At 36.4% G+C, this 13144-nt stretch overlaps 2 protein-coding genes across 3 annotated transcripts in view; one reads left to right on the top strand and one right to left on the bottom strand.

Moving 5' to 3' along the window:
• The window catches only part of LOC307250690 (protein NLRC3-like), a 439475-nt gene that overhangs the window by 381701 nt on the left and 44630 nt on the right, over window positions 1-13144 (top strand). The window lies entirely within an intron of this gene.
• Window positions 735-10886, bottom strand: LOC307250708 (troponin I, fast skeletal muscle-like). 2 transcript variants are annotated; one of them, XM_080027868.1, is made up of 7 exons: window positions 10845-10886; window positions 8528-8563; window positions 7704-7743; window positions 5889-6017; window positions 4850-4939; window positions 1867-2040; window positions 735-992 (listed from the first exon to the last, which is right to left on the bottom strand). In XM_080027868.1, the coding sequence occupies exons 2-7, from the start codon at window positions 8533-8535 to the stop codon at window positions 915-917; spliced, it is 519 nt and encodes a 172-aa protein (XP_079883994.1). In that variant the 5' UTR covers window positions 8536-8563; window positions 10845-10886; the 3' UTR covers window positions 735-914. The 2 variants fall into 2 exon arrangements, with proteins under 2 accessions (XP_079883994.1, XP_079883995.1); XM_080027869.1 differs by having other exon boundaries at window positions 8528-8560; window positions 10845-10872.

Genomic DNA, 13144 nt, shown 5'->3' on the forward strand with positions numbered 1-13144 from the left:
AAAGTTGATAATAGTGCCCCCTTTGTATGTTATGTGAATTAAAATTTAAAATTACATAATTTTTTATAAAGTTTTTTTTCAAATCTATTTTCTATTATTATATATTTTTTTAAATTATATAAATTAATGAGTTATTTGTATTACTATTTGTTTAATATTTATTTAAGTTTTTTAAATGTAATTTATATTATGTATTTAAATATTAAGTCCTACAGATATATATTTACAGAAATCAACTGATCTGACATTAACATTATTTGTAAAAAAAATCATATCACAAAAATAAAAAATTCTGGGATGAGAGTTTTCTCGGGGAATTATTGATTATTTAATTAAACTATGTAATTTTTAAGTTTGTTGGGTAATAAAAATATAAATTATCATTGTTGATCAGTTGTTTGATTAATTACAAGAACACATTTAAAAACATTTAAAATGTTTGACTTTAAAAAAAAATTAAATTCAAAGTCCATTTATCTTTCTGAAGTCCTAATTTCAGTCCTCCAACACTGTGTGGACTTTTCTGCATCTTATTTTAAGGTTAGTCAAAGTGTAATTGCCAATTTTGTTGCAAAAAAAAAACCCCAGAATAAACAAATAATTTAGAAGCGGATAAATGTACCAAACAAATTAAATCCTCTTTTCAAAACATTTATTTCTAATGACTGTACATTTTGAAATTCCTTTTTTTTTAAACTTTCTGTCAAACCTTTTTTAACTGTGAAACATGATGAGGTAACTTTCAGCGTCAGTTCTTTCCTTGTGGTGACGGTATCACAAAAACAAAAAAAATTGTTGAAAAACCGTGAAAAAGTGTTTAAGCTCCTTGTCCCTTTGCGTCCGACTTGAACACACAGTCGGCCAACCAGACCTCGAGCGCGGAGACGGCACCCCCCTCCAAAATGGCGGCCATTTTAGGAAGTCTCGAACATCTTCTTCCTGTCGGCCTTATCTTCAATGTTCTTACGCCAATCTCCGGCTTGTTCACTTGGCTGTGGAAAAAAATAAATATTAAGAATTACTACAGTTCAAGTATGGGGAAAAATTATACTTTTTAGGCAAAGCAAGGCCAGTTTATTTATATAGCACAATTCAGACACAAGGCCACTCAAAGTGGTTTACAGGGGCAAGATTAAAATACATTAAGTATAGAATACACATTAGAAAAGCGAATTTAAATAAAAGAAATAAAACATATAAATAAAATAAAAATTACACGTTAATAGGGAAACAAAGTCTTCAGATTTGATTAAACACATTTCTATTGAAGGTGGAGTTAGCCATTCTGGAGAATTATGGCTTCTTGTCAAAATTAGTGAATATCAGTTAATACACAGCCTAGGCTCATTAAACGGGCATGTTGCTAGCTACCATGTCCCCCCATTTGTTTACATACCCTTTGTTTACATACCAGTTTACAGAACCTATGCTGGGAATTAACCTAGGCTCCCTATACGTGTCTATGATAATATTGAGTTTATGATTATATGCTTAAAGGTGCTACAAGGAACTCTTAAATATTTCGGAAACAGTCCCATTTTTCCTCTGATGATCACAAATTACATGTAACAGCAAACGAGACCATCAGTGCAAAGAACGCTATTTTTATATAGTTTATATAGTTTTTCTTTCGCCTTTGTCATGGGTACGCTCACGCAGGAACAACAGCTGGCGTAGTAAAAAACACTACCGCTTTCATCAAAAGGGGGAGCTAGAATTAACAAAAATTGAAAGTTCCTCGGAGCACCTTTAATTGCCGTGATAACTTTGTCTTCCAACTCTGATCAGACCTGTAGAACCCTGTTTTTAAGGACAAAACTTGTATTTTTCGGGGCGTTTTGTGACAGTGTGTAGAACCGTACTCACCTCTTCCTTGACCTCCTTCTTGACCTGTTTGAGATTGGCCCTGAGGTCCATGTTGACTTTGTGTTTGCCTCCGAGCAGAGCCTGCAGCATGGCGTCAGCTGACATACGCACTTTCTTCAGGGCGGGTTTCTTCACTCCAGCAAGTTCAACAACCTTCAACTTCAGATCGTCAATCTGGAGTAAGAGACAAATATCATGATTAGTTAATACACACTTTTAATTTGATTTAAATTCGGCTCACATGTTTTTTAATGGCAAATTTTGGAGTGTGTCAATGTTTCACTGAGTAGCACTTTATCATTGTCTGAAAACTGTTCTTCTTTTTCACCCACTGAAATGTATGTATTTGTCTCTGTTTTCTCATGTCTGTGCTTTCGTCTCTGTTTTCTCATGTCTGTGCTTTCTTCTTGTCTTCTTGTCTTATTCATTCTAGCTGCTGCCATTTTGGCCAGGCCTTGCTCGGAAAAGAGGTCATTTGACCTCAAGCAATTAAATAAAGGATTACGATATTGCTTATCCGATTCTCTTATTGATTCTGTGACGGCCTTGATGTGTGTTGCTGCCAGTGTGGTTTGTGTTGCTGAGAGCTTGTGGGCAGAGAAACACAAATTAAACAAAAGGTCAGAATGCAGGCCGGGGAAGAGAGGGAGACAAACTGCCAAGGCTGCTTTCAAGGCTTCTGCCGCAAGCCGCTTCAGGTGAGATGCAGCTCAAAAACTTTAGAGCGCTTCTGCCTCAACGCCATGTTTGCTGCGTTCTGAACCAAAACAACGCAGCGTGTGTGTGAAGTCATGACAAATTTACAACGAGCGGAACTGTTAGTCAGAATCGTTATTTTCCTTAGTTAAAAGATGAGTCAGCGATTCTGGAGAACACTTGCTGTCTAGATAACTTTTTTTTGGTAAAATCAGAGAATATCTCCTCATGATCTACTACCTTTCTGTTCTGTTAATACACAGCCAAGGTTCTGTAAACTGGTCTGTAAACAAGGGGTAGGTAAACAAAGGGGCTCCACTGTAGCTAGCAACATACCTGTTTATAGAACATAGGCTGTGTATTAACACAGTGCACAGACAACGGACAGGTAGTGGATCGTGAGGAGATATTCACTGATTTCGACAAAAAGTGATTTTGACAACAAGCCTTCTCCAGAATCACTGACTCCACCTTTAAGCACTTTGTGACATGAGTTCAAAAAGGTGCTTTACAATTTATTATACCATCTTGGGCTATTCTTTATCGATACAAACAAGATATTAACCAACAAAACTATTCTGAGCCTGGACACACGTAAAACCGTCTTGGCTACTTCTAAAGCCTCTGTAAGCCTGGTCTAAAATAGTAGGGCGTCTCAATTAGCTTCTACAAAAATATGATTAAAATTCAATGTTCTAGGGGGCGCCCTTAGCTCAGTTGGTAGGGCGTCCCCCCCATGGGCCTCGGCCAGCAGCGGACCCGGGTTCGATTCCAGCCCGCGGTCGTTCTCTGCATGTCACTCCCTTCTCTGCCCCATTTCAACTCTGTCTCTACACTATCAATAAAGCATAAAAATGCAAAAAAATAAAAAAATAAAATCAATGTTCTAAAAATATTATAAAACTGAATCGAAATTAAATTTGTGAACTGTCTAGAAAGTTTTCAGGACTGTGTGTGTGGGTGTGGCTCCTAGGCTCATACCTGGATCCCTCTAAAGTTGAACAGTTTAAAACATTGCTGAGGACTCACTTTTTGTAGCATTTGCCTTTAACACAAGTTGAGACTTTGACACTCCTAACTTTTTTTTTCATGTATCTTATATGTTATTTTGTATTGTATCTTGTTCAGCACTTTGATCAACTGATGTTGTTTTTGAATGTGCTATAGAAATAAATTTGAATTTGACTTTTGAATTGATGTATCAAACAGTCTCCATTGCAACAGTCACTCAGTCAAGGATTTTTTTATAGAATGTTCGGGCAATGATTCAGAATGCTTAAAGTCTCCTAAGTGAATGTCTGTAAACTTCATCAAATTTAAAATGGTGCTACGAGGAACTTCTAAATATTTCTGAAAGTCTAATTTTTCCTCTGATGATCATGAATGACATGTAACAGCAAAAGAATGCTATTTTCTATATAGTTTTTTCTTAATGCCTTTGTCATGGATACGCTCACCATGGAACAACAGCTGGCGTAGTAAAAACACTACCGATTTTGTCCAAAGGGGGCGCAATAATTAACAAAACCTGAAAGTTCCTTTGGAGCACCTTTAAATGACAACATCTTTCATTTGGATTGATGCATATGCCTATTACTATCATGTAACTCACTCCCCATGTTTCATAGTAAGAATGATTTTGTGGATCTGGTTTTAACTTATCTACTTTTACTTTCTATTCTATTCTATTCTATTCTATTCTATTCTATTCTATTCTATTCTATACATACTGTTTTATATTGTACAGAAAATTCCTTCGCACTACTTAGTATTTAGAATGTATGTAATGTAGATATTGTTTAGGTTATGTTATTCTATTCAATATTTTTTTTTATTTTGTTATCGTTTCTATTGCACCGTGGGTCAGAGATAAACGCCATTTTGATTCTGATGTATGTCTTGCATATATCAGAACTGACAATAAAAAAACTTTGACTTTGACTTACTGTAAAGGCCTACTTCACCGGTGGGAATATAAAGGTGTATTGAACTCGGAGATCCTATGTAGTATAAATGTGCAAAAAAAAATTGAAATTGGTTCATCCTAGCCTGAGAAAAGGCAGAAAGAGTGTTTTATGGTCTCACTGTCTAACCCTACATTTCTCTTACTGTGACATCACAGTAAGAGAAATGTAAGGTAAAATAAAACACTCTTTCTGGCTTTTCTCAGGCTAGGATGAACCAATTTTTTTTTTGCACATTTATACTACATAGGATCTCAGAATGCAATACACCTTCATATTCCCACCGGTGAAGTAGGCCTTTAATAGATTTTTAACTATCTCACCTCTTTGTCGGACTTGGACACCTTGGACTCGGTGTCGTATCTCATCTCATCAATCTTGTCGATGGCGCCATGGATTTTCTTGCACAGTTCCTGTTGACACAGACAGACAGACAGACACACACACACACACACACACACACACACACACACAGAAACACACACACACACACACACACACACACACACACACACACACACACACACACACACACACACATACAACATGTTAAACATCAAGACTTACTCAATCTAATTGGATGAGGAAGACCATCTACTTCCTGCAGTTTCTTTCTGTAGTTTTCCTGCATGTAAATTCTAACCAATTGTAGAGCAGTTCATGAACTACGTTATAACTCCCACTAGATAGATAGATAGATAGATAGATAGATAGATAGATAGATAGATAGATAGATAGATAGATAGATAGATAGATAGATAGATAGATAGATAGATAGATAGATAGATAGATAGATAGATAGATAGATAGATAGATAGATAGATAGATAGATAGATATGTTTTCTTATTTTTAGTTTGTGTGTATTTATCTCAATAAGTGATGTTGTTCCAACTTATAAAGGGATTTTGCATCTGGGGCGAACCAAGGAAGTGGAACCGATCAGTGCGGTATGAAGCAAATCACTTTTTAATTAACACTATGTATTATCTATTAATTTATTTGTTACTAGATGTATTCAGCATCTAAGCTCCTATTCAAAATAATCTTAAAAAAAAGGAATAAATTTCAAACTGTATGTGTGTGTGTGTGTGTGTGTGTGTGTGTGTGTGTGTGTGTGTGTGTGTGTGTGTGTGTGTGTGTGTGTGTGTGTGTGTGTGTGTGTCTGGACTGTTCGTGTGTGTGTGTGTCTGTGTGTGGGGATGGACTGTACGTGTTTGTCTCTGGACTGTGTGTGTGTGTGTGTGTGTGTGTGTGTGTGTGTGTGTGTGTGTGTGTGTGTGTGTGTGTGTGTGTGTCTGGACTGTGTGTGTGTGTGTTCTCACCGTGTGTGTGTGTGTGTGTGTTTGTGTCTGTGTTCTCACCGCGAGTGCAGCCATGTCTCCGCTGAGGTCGGGTGCGGGGCAGGACTCAGCCATGTAGGCCTCCTTGGCCGCGATCGCCTCATTCTTCTCCTCCTCGATCCAGGTTGCCGCAATCTGGAGCATCAAACTCTATAGGGAGACAGAGAGACCAAACGAACGGTAAGAATAGACATTTAAAGGTGCTACGAGGAATTTTTAAATATTTCTGAAACAGTCTAATTTTTCCTCTGATGATCATGAATTACATGTAACAGCAAACGAGACCATCAGTGCAAAGAATGCTATTTTTATATAGTTTTTCTTAATGCCTTTGTTATGGGTATATGCTCACCCAGGAACTACAGCTAGCGTAGTAAAAACACTACCGCTTTTGTCCAAAGGAGGGGGGGGGGGGCAAGAATGAACAAAAACTGAATGTTCCTCTGAGCACCTTTAAGATGTTAGACATACATGCTTAAAGCCTCTGGAAACTTGGCCTATTATAGTATGAATCAGTATATGATATCAAAGTTGTGTGTCTCAGTAAGCTTTGACAAAAATCTGATTCAAAATAAATGTTTAACAATATTATAAAACTTAGTTAAAAAACAGCTTATGTGTTGTCATATCTCAGAGGTGTTTTATTCTATCGTTCCAATTTTTCATGAATCAAATTTGTGCTCAATGACTTCTGTCTTAATTTCACCTTTTTTTTAAAAATGTAATATAATTAATTTTTAACCCATGTAATTTGGCCTATGCAGTTTTAATACATATAACTATTCATTGAGATCATATTTGCCATTCCCTGCATTCCTAATCACATACTTTTTATTTTTACTACACTGCATACTAAAGTAAAGAACAGTTTTAGGGCCACAGGAGAGAGAAAAAGGATCATCAGATAAGGAAGATGTTTTTTTTTTATTATGTCGAGAAATGTCAAGAATAAAGACGAATACTCCAAAATCATATTGGAGTTAGTGGGGCATTTATGTATTTTCACTATATTACAATTAACGTGCACGTATTGGGACATCCTAAATCTTATTCTGGCATACTAAATAGTAGAGAAGTATGGGGATTGGAACACAGGGATAGTTTATAATGTTCAGTGTCACATACCATCAGGGGGAGTAGTGAAGCTCTCATTTTTAAGTTAACAGACAGCAAGGTAATTCTAAAATACTGATATTTCTACTAAACTGACATTAAAATATTTCGCAATGAGCAAATCAACTTTGACACTCCTAAAATGCTAATAATCTGTTGTTTGTCTCTCAAATGGCATTACTTGCATAACTTATAAAGTTTATAGAAAACAGAAAATGTATTATTTATCTATGATCAAGGTTTATTCCAGTATTTTTTTGCTACTGTTGTGATCTCAGTATGTATGTTAAATATGTCGGTAGCATTAGGGTTAAAGGTGCACTGTGTAACTTTGGGTGTGTCAGAGAAGTGAACATTTTCTCAGGTATATCCTCATAAATGAATAAACAAACTTTCCTCACAGGGAAAATTTGATCCCTGGAACACTGTTTGAAGTTAGAAAGCTTCCTGAAAAGTTACTGTTTCACTGTTGTTGTTTACATCAGCAGGGACCACAGTTTGGTTTACAAAAGGTCAAGGTGACACAATTAAATTTTGTGTTGATTTATAATGAAAGAATTATTAAATACTATGAATTACATGTAAAGAAAATGTGTTATGTAAACTAACTGCAGGCTCTGTGAATGTAAACAAACCCCCCTCCTCTGAAACTACATAGTGACCCTTTAATGTGCAGCTGAAAAGGTATTAATGAAAAAAGGTCAATATGGTTTTTATTGTTACCTTCAGATGGCCCCTGCGGCTGGACGTCATTTTCTTCGTCCTGTGAGACAAAGACCGATGTTAGCTTTCTATACATCATATACAAATCACACAATATCTCAATAATTAGTTTCTTTAAGACTAAAATGTATTATCATATTTTTTATATTTTACATATTTATAATCAAAACGTTTTTATGTTTATTCTTGTGTATTTTTTCATGTATTTTAATTATTACATTCCTTGCAATTTGTTTTATGTTTACACTTAGAATCTGTGATTATGATGTTAATATATATTTATAATGATTCGTATGTACACAAAAGTGTCAAAAATTCAACAAAAAAATAAAGTGATAAGAAAATATTTAATCTGATATTGTCCATTTATAATATTAATTGTATCTTTAGGTGAGACACTGCATACACATTTTTTTTTTTTCAAGCACTGGTAAATTTTAAGATTTTTGGCTATGAATTTGCTTCCATATAATGTCTTCTTACAAACTAAAATAAAAATGCCCTAAGTAAACATTTAGGTGTTATAAAATGGGCCATATTGCTTTGGATATTGCCAATTTTTTATATTTATTCAAACATTTCTGAAAAAGTTTCACGGTGATATCTATGAGTTAAAAAATGTGACCCTATTCACATGCAGTGTCTCACATTAAATGCCTCCCCAAAAAAAATCAAGAAATTTAAGCTTTTTAAAGACTATATATAGATCAAATGTACTGTATATTCCTTTCTTGTTGGTTTGTGGATATTCATGAGGACTGAGAAAAGCTTCTCAGAAAGTAAGAAAAAAACGAAAATAATTTGAAATATTCAAATATACTTACTCAGACATTTTGGCGTTTCTTTGTCTTCACACCCTACTGAGACAAAAAAAAATACAGTGAATTTTGAGCAAAAATCGCGCACACACACACACACACACACACACACACACACACACACACACACAGACTTGATCCTTTCCATAGCTCAAGTTAAGTCAACATTATTTTAAATTTCTACAATATGTGCCAAACAAAGAAAGGAATCGTAAATATGTTTATTTCCTAACCACTAAGAACAAAAGTATAAAACAAGATAAATCATATATAAAATAGTTTAATTCTAAATATTGCAAAAAGTGAGGCAAAATCAAACAGTACAAGTAATTGAAAATGTGCAATTTGAGAAACAATATTTACATTATGTGCAATTTGCAGTAAACTGATGAAATTGAATCTGTGGACTGAGAATGAATATGGAATGTAAAAAAGCACTGATTTACACACACACACACACACACACACAAACACACACTTGATCCAGTATTTTAAAAACCCCTGATTTACGTGGGTAAGTTGAACTTTGTTGACCTGCAGTTATCGATCAGCGTTTGACCTTTGACCTCTAACTCTCGCAACACGATACGTCACACGATCCCAGAAAATATAAAAACACCCACCTGCCACCTGCCAGCCATCACAAACAAGCTAATTTTAATTTTTTAAAACGGGTGGGGTCGAAATACCATGCACCCCCCCAGTCCCCCCTGTAGCGCTCAACAGTTGTTCCTACCCCTCCTAAGACATCCCGCGAAAGGAATTCAACTTCTTCCGAGCGTCAAGCCAAAAGATCTGGGCACGAAAAGGCCACCGGCATAGCGGCTAAATGTGAGAGCGGAGCACGAGGTGACAGCCCTTAACACCAAGACAGACAGGCTACTGCAATGCAAGGTGTGTCACGTCACAATCCCAAGAATTAAGACACTGGAAAACTTTCTTAAAAGGACATTAACACTTTAAACACAACTTTAAAAGGGGCTCAGGAAAATCAGCAACACTATTGGGAACATTTCTAGTGCAAAGTATATATTTTTTAAGATTCTCACAGTTTGTAGTTTTTATAATCATCAGTGGGAACTACAATTGTAAGATCGACATAGCAGCAATTTTTCCAGTTATTTATTTAGCATTTAAGCTAGGTTTTAGAACACTTTTTTTCCACTTATTTCCATTTCACAACAAATACACTCAAGCCAAAAAATTCTACATATTTTGAATGGAATTCCCCAAACTTCCTGTCTACCTATCCAACCAAAGTAATGTATAACAAAAATTCACTTTATCGTCAAATTCAAATAATTTTCCTAGATAGATACCATGTACTTTGGTACTAATTATAGGTACACATACAGAATTCAATTAGTACTCTTTAAAATTATAGGATTTCCAAATACATGCTTTTAGTCATTTGCTGGAGACAGTCATGCCAGCAATTCCACGTTTGAAGAAAGCACTATTTCTAATAAATTCCTTTACATTTACAGGCCTTTACAACTGCATTTTTTCATGTAATAAAAAACAATTAAACGGTCGATTTTTCACGTACATTTCTATGACATTTCTCGGGTCTTTAATTCCTTGTTAAGCCAATATTTTGGATCATTAGACTCACGCAGAAAAAACAAAAACTAACCTCACTTACACACATGCAAAAATAAAGCTGCCAATTCTATCTGTAGGTTTTAGACCTTATATTAACACACGCTTCAATATTTAAAATGTTTTAAAGTAAACAGTACACCCATACCATGCAGGTGAAACACACAGCAACAAAACAAAGGCCTTTCATTTGTGATTATTAATATCGAAATCAGAGGAAAATCGAACTCTACAATGCCAAAAATCAAACAACAAAATGAGGAATTTGCTTCAGTTTCCAGACCAAACTTCAGTTTAAAAATCCAAAATAGGTTAATTTAGTTTTACTTGATAAATGAACTTGAATGTCCTCATATACAGACTAGACTTAACAATTAGTACCTTGGACAAGTTTCCACACAAGGAAACTTAGCAGTCGAAATATGTCAAGGTACTTAAAGTTAATACTAGTCTTCATATAACAACATTCAAGTCGACCCAACTTTAATTATTTTACCAATCTTCTCAAACGAGTCCAATAGAGTCCAAGTTGAAGCTCTGCACTTCCTCACAAAGGTCATAGGTCACAGAAGCCATCTCGAAAACTAATTTTAACCTTCAAAAAAAACTTGCCTTTACCCTAAAAATCAAGCCATAAAATCGCACCTGTGGACCATGAATCTCTCGCCTGTATTGTGTCCCAAACGCGTGGGTTGAAGTTGCAAAAGACTTTTTCACCTACCGATATTTTAAAACGAAGCAAATCGGACCACGGACGACCAACGCACAACAGGAGGGGGGCTAAGACACTGCCAAAAGTCCTAAACACTACAGATTAAACAGGGTATATAGGGTGTGAACGGCCAGCTCAGCAGAAAAGGCAGCACCTCTTTATGGTAACACACAACACTTGGGACCAATGGGGCCAATGGGACGGCTAGAAGGCTCCAGAAATACCTCACTCGAGACTCAGAGGGAAACTCGTAAATTTCTAGTGCAAGATGTGAACGCTGCTGCGGGGGAGACGCTATCAGGTTCAACACCCCAAACACCCTCCTCCCCCCCACACACACACACACACATGTACGCAAAAGCACACACACAAGCACATAGAACAGGCACACACACACATAGAACAGGCACACACACACACACACACATACATACAAAGCAGACACACACACACACACACACACACACACATACATACAAAGCAGACACACACACATAACACACACACACATACACAGAGACCACCACAAACACACATACACAAAGCACGCTCACACACACACACATGGAGCAGGCACACACACTCAAACACACACACACAAACACACACACATACACACACACACAAACACACACACACACACAAACACACACGCACACACACACACACACACACACACACACACACGCACACAAACAAGTGAAAGGAGGAAGTGATTGTTACGCAACAAGTAGGGCAAACAAACAAGCAAGGACAGAATGCTTGTTGTCAAATTCACTTTTTGTCAAAAACAGTGGATATCTCCTCATGATCTGCTACCTGCTCGTACCCTGCTTGTGTTTATTAATCCAGTGTTAATACACAGCCTAGGCTCTGTAAACTGGTATGTAAACAAAGGTCATGTAAACAAAAGGGGGCCCACCAAAACTAGCAACATGCCTGTTTACGGATCCTCGGCTAGGTATTACTGTAACGCTGGAATTTTTCTGTTGTTGAAAGGTCAAGTAAAGAATTCGAACGAAGGATGAGGGCTCACTATTTATACCAGGAGATTAACCGGGCATTGGTGGGAACAGTGTAAAAATTTTCACACACACACACACACAAAAAGTTTGCGCTCAATACACAGCCTAGGCTCTGTAGACTGGTATGTCAAGTCAAGTCAAGTCAAAGTCAAATTTATTTCTATAGCATCTATAGCACATTTAAAAACAACATCAGTTGACCAAATTGCTGAACAAGATACAATACAAAACAACATATAAGATACATGAGGAAAAAAAGTTAGGAGTGTCAAAGTCTCAACTTATGTTAAAGGCCAATGCAAAAACAAGTGAGTCTTCAGCAACGTATGTAAACAAAGGGGGCCCACCATAGCTAGCAACAAGCCCATTTACAGAGCCTAGGCTGTGTATGAAGTGACAAGTAAATCATACATGAGCCCTTCACTTGTTTTTCATCTGAAGTGGGACACATAACTCATAAGTAAAATGTTACTAAAATCCAAACGATGCATCTTTGCTATGGTCATAAGGCAGACAGACAGACAGACAGACAGACAGACAGACAGACACACAGGCAGACAGACAGACAGACATACAGACAGACAGTGGGCTAAACAACGTAATTTTGACTGAAAGCAGATGTCCTCTAAGTTCCACTAATAACTGCACTGCACTGTATCAGAGTGAAGGGATTGAATATTTTTCTCTTGGGTGTTTCCCTTTGTAGACGGTCCCTGTGCTCTCGTCTCACAGCCCGCTGCACATAGAGAGCGTTTAGGCCATTAGACTCATATTTGATATCCTGGGCATACATTTTGATTTTTGTAAAAATATCAGATGAAAAGTTGAAAAAATATATTAAATACAAGTTACTTTTTGGATTTTTGATTTCAAAACAAATATGATTTTAAAGCATTGTGTAGTTTCTGAGGAGGGGGTTTTGTTTTTACTAAACATATTTTCTCTACATTTAATTCTTAGTATTGCCTCATTCTATCATCATAAATCTAAATAAAATTAGGCAGATTTGAGGAACCTGGAACCAGACGTAAGACTAGAATATGTTTGTGAACCAAACTGTGGGCCCTGCGGCTGTAAACATCAACAACAGTGAAACAGTAACTTTTCAGGAAGCTTTCTAACTTCAAACAGTGTTCCAGGGATCACATTTTCCTGTGAGGGAAGTTTGGCTATTCAGTTATGAGAATATATCTTAGAAAATCTTCACTTCTCTGACACACCCAAAGTTACACATTGCACCTTTAACTGAAGATACACAGATCATGCTATGAAAAATATCAAAAT

Source organism: Ammodytes marinus (genome assembly GCF_949987685.1).
Source record: "Ammodytes marinus genome assembly, chromosome: 5".
Taxonomy (NCBI): Eukaryota; Metazoa; Chordata; class Actinopteri; order Uranoscopiformes; family Ammodytidae; genus Ammodytes; species Ammodytes marinus.

Excerpts from the sequence above, each read along its gene's own strand:
- LOC307250708 (XM_080027868.1), bottom strand. Across the intron at positions 2,041-4,849 it reads TGTCCAAGTCCGACAAAGAG|ATTGACGATCTGAAGTTGAA; the intron begins GTGAGATAGTTA and ends CTCTTACTCCAG. Across the intron at positions 993-1,866 it reads AGAAGGAGGTCAAGGAAGAG|CCAAGTGAACAAGCCGGAGA; the intron begins GTGAGTACGGTT and ends TTTTTTCCACAG.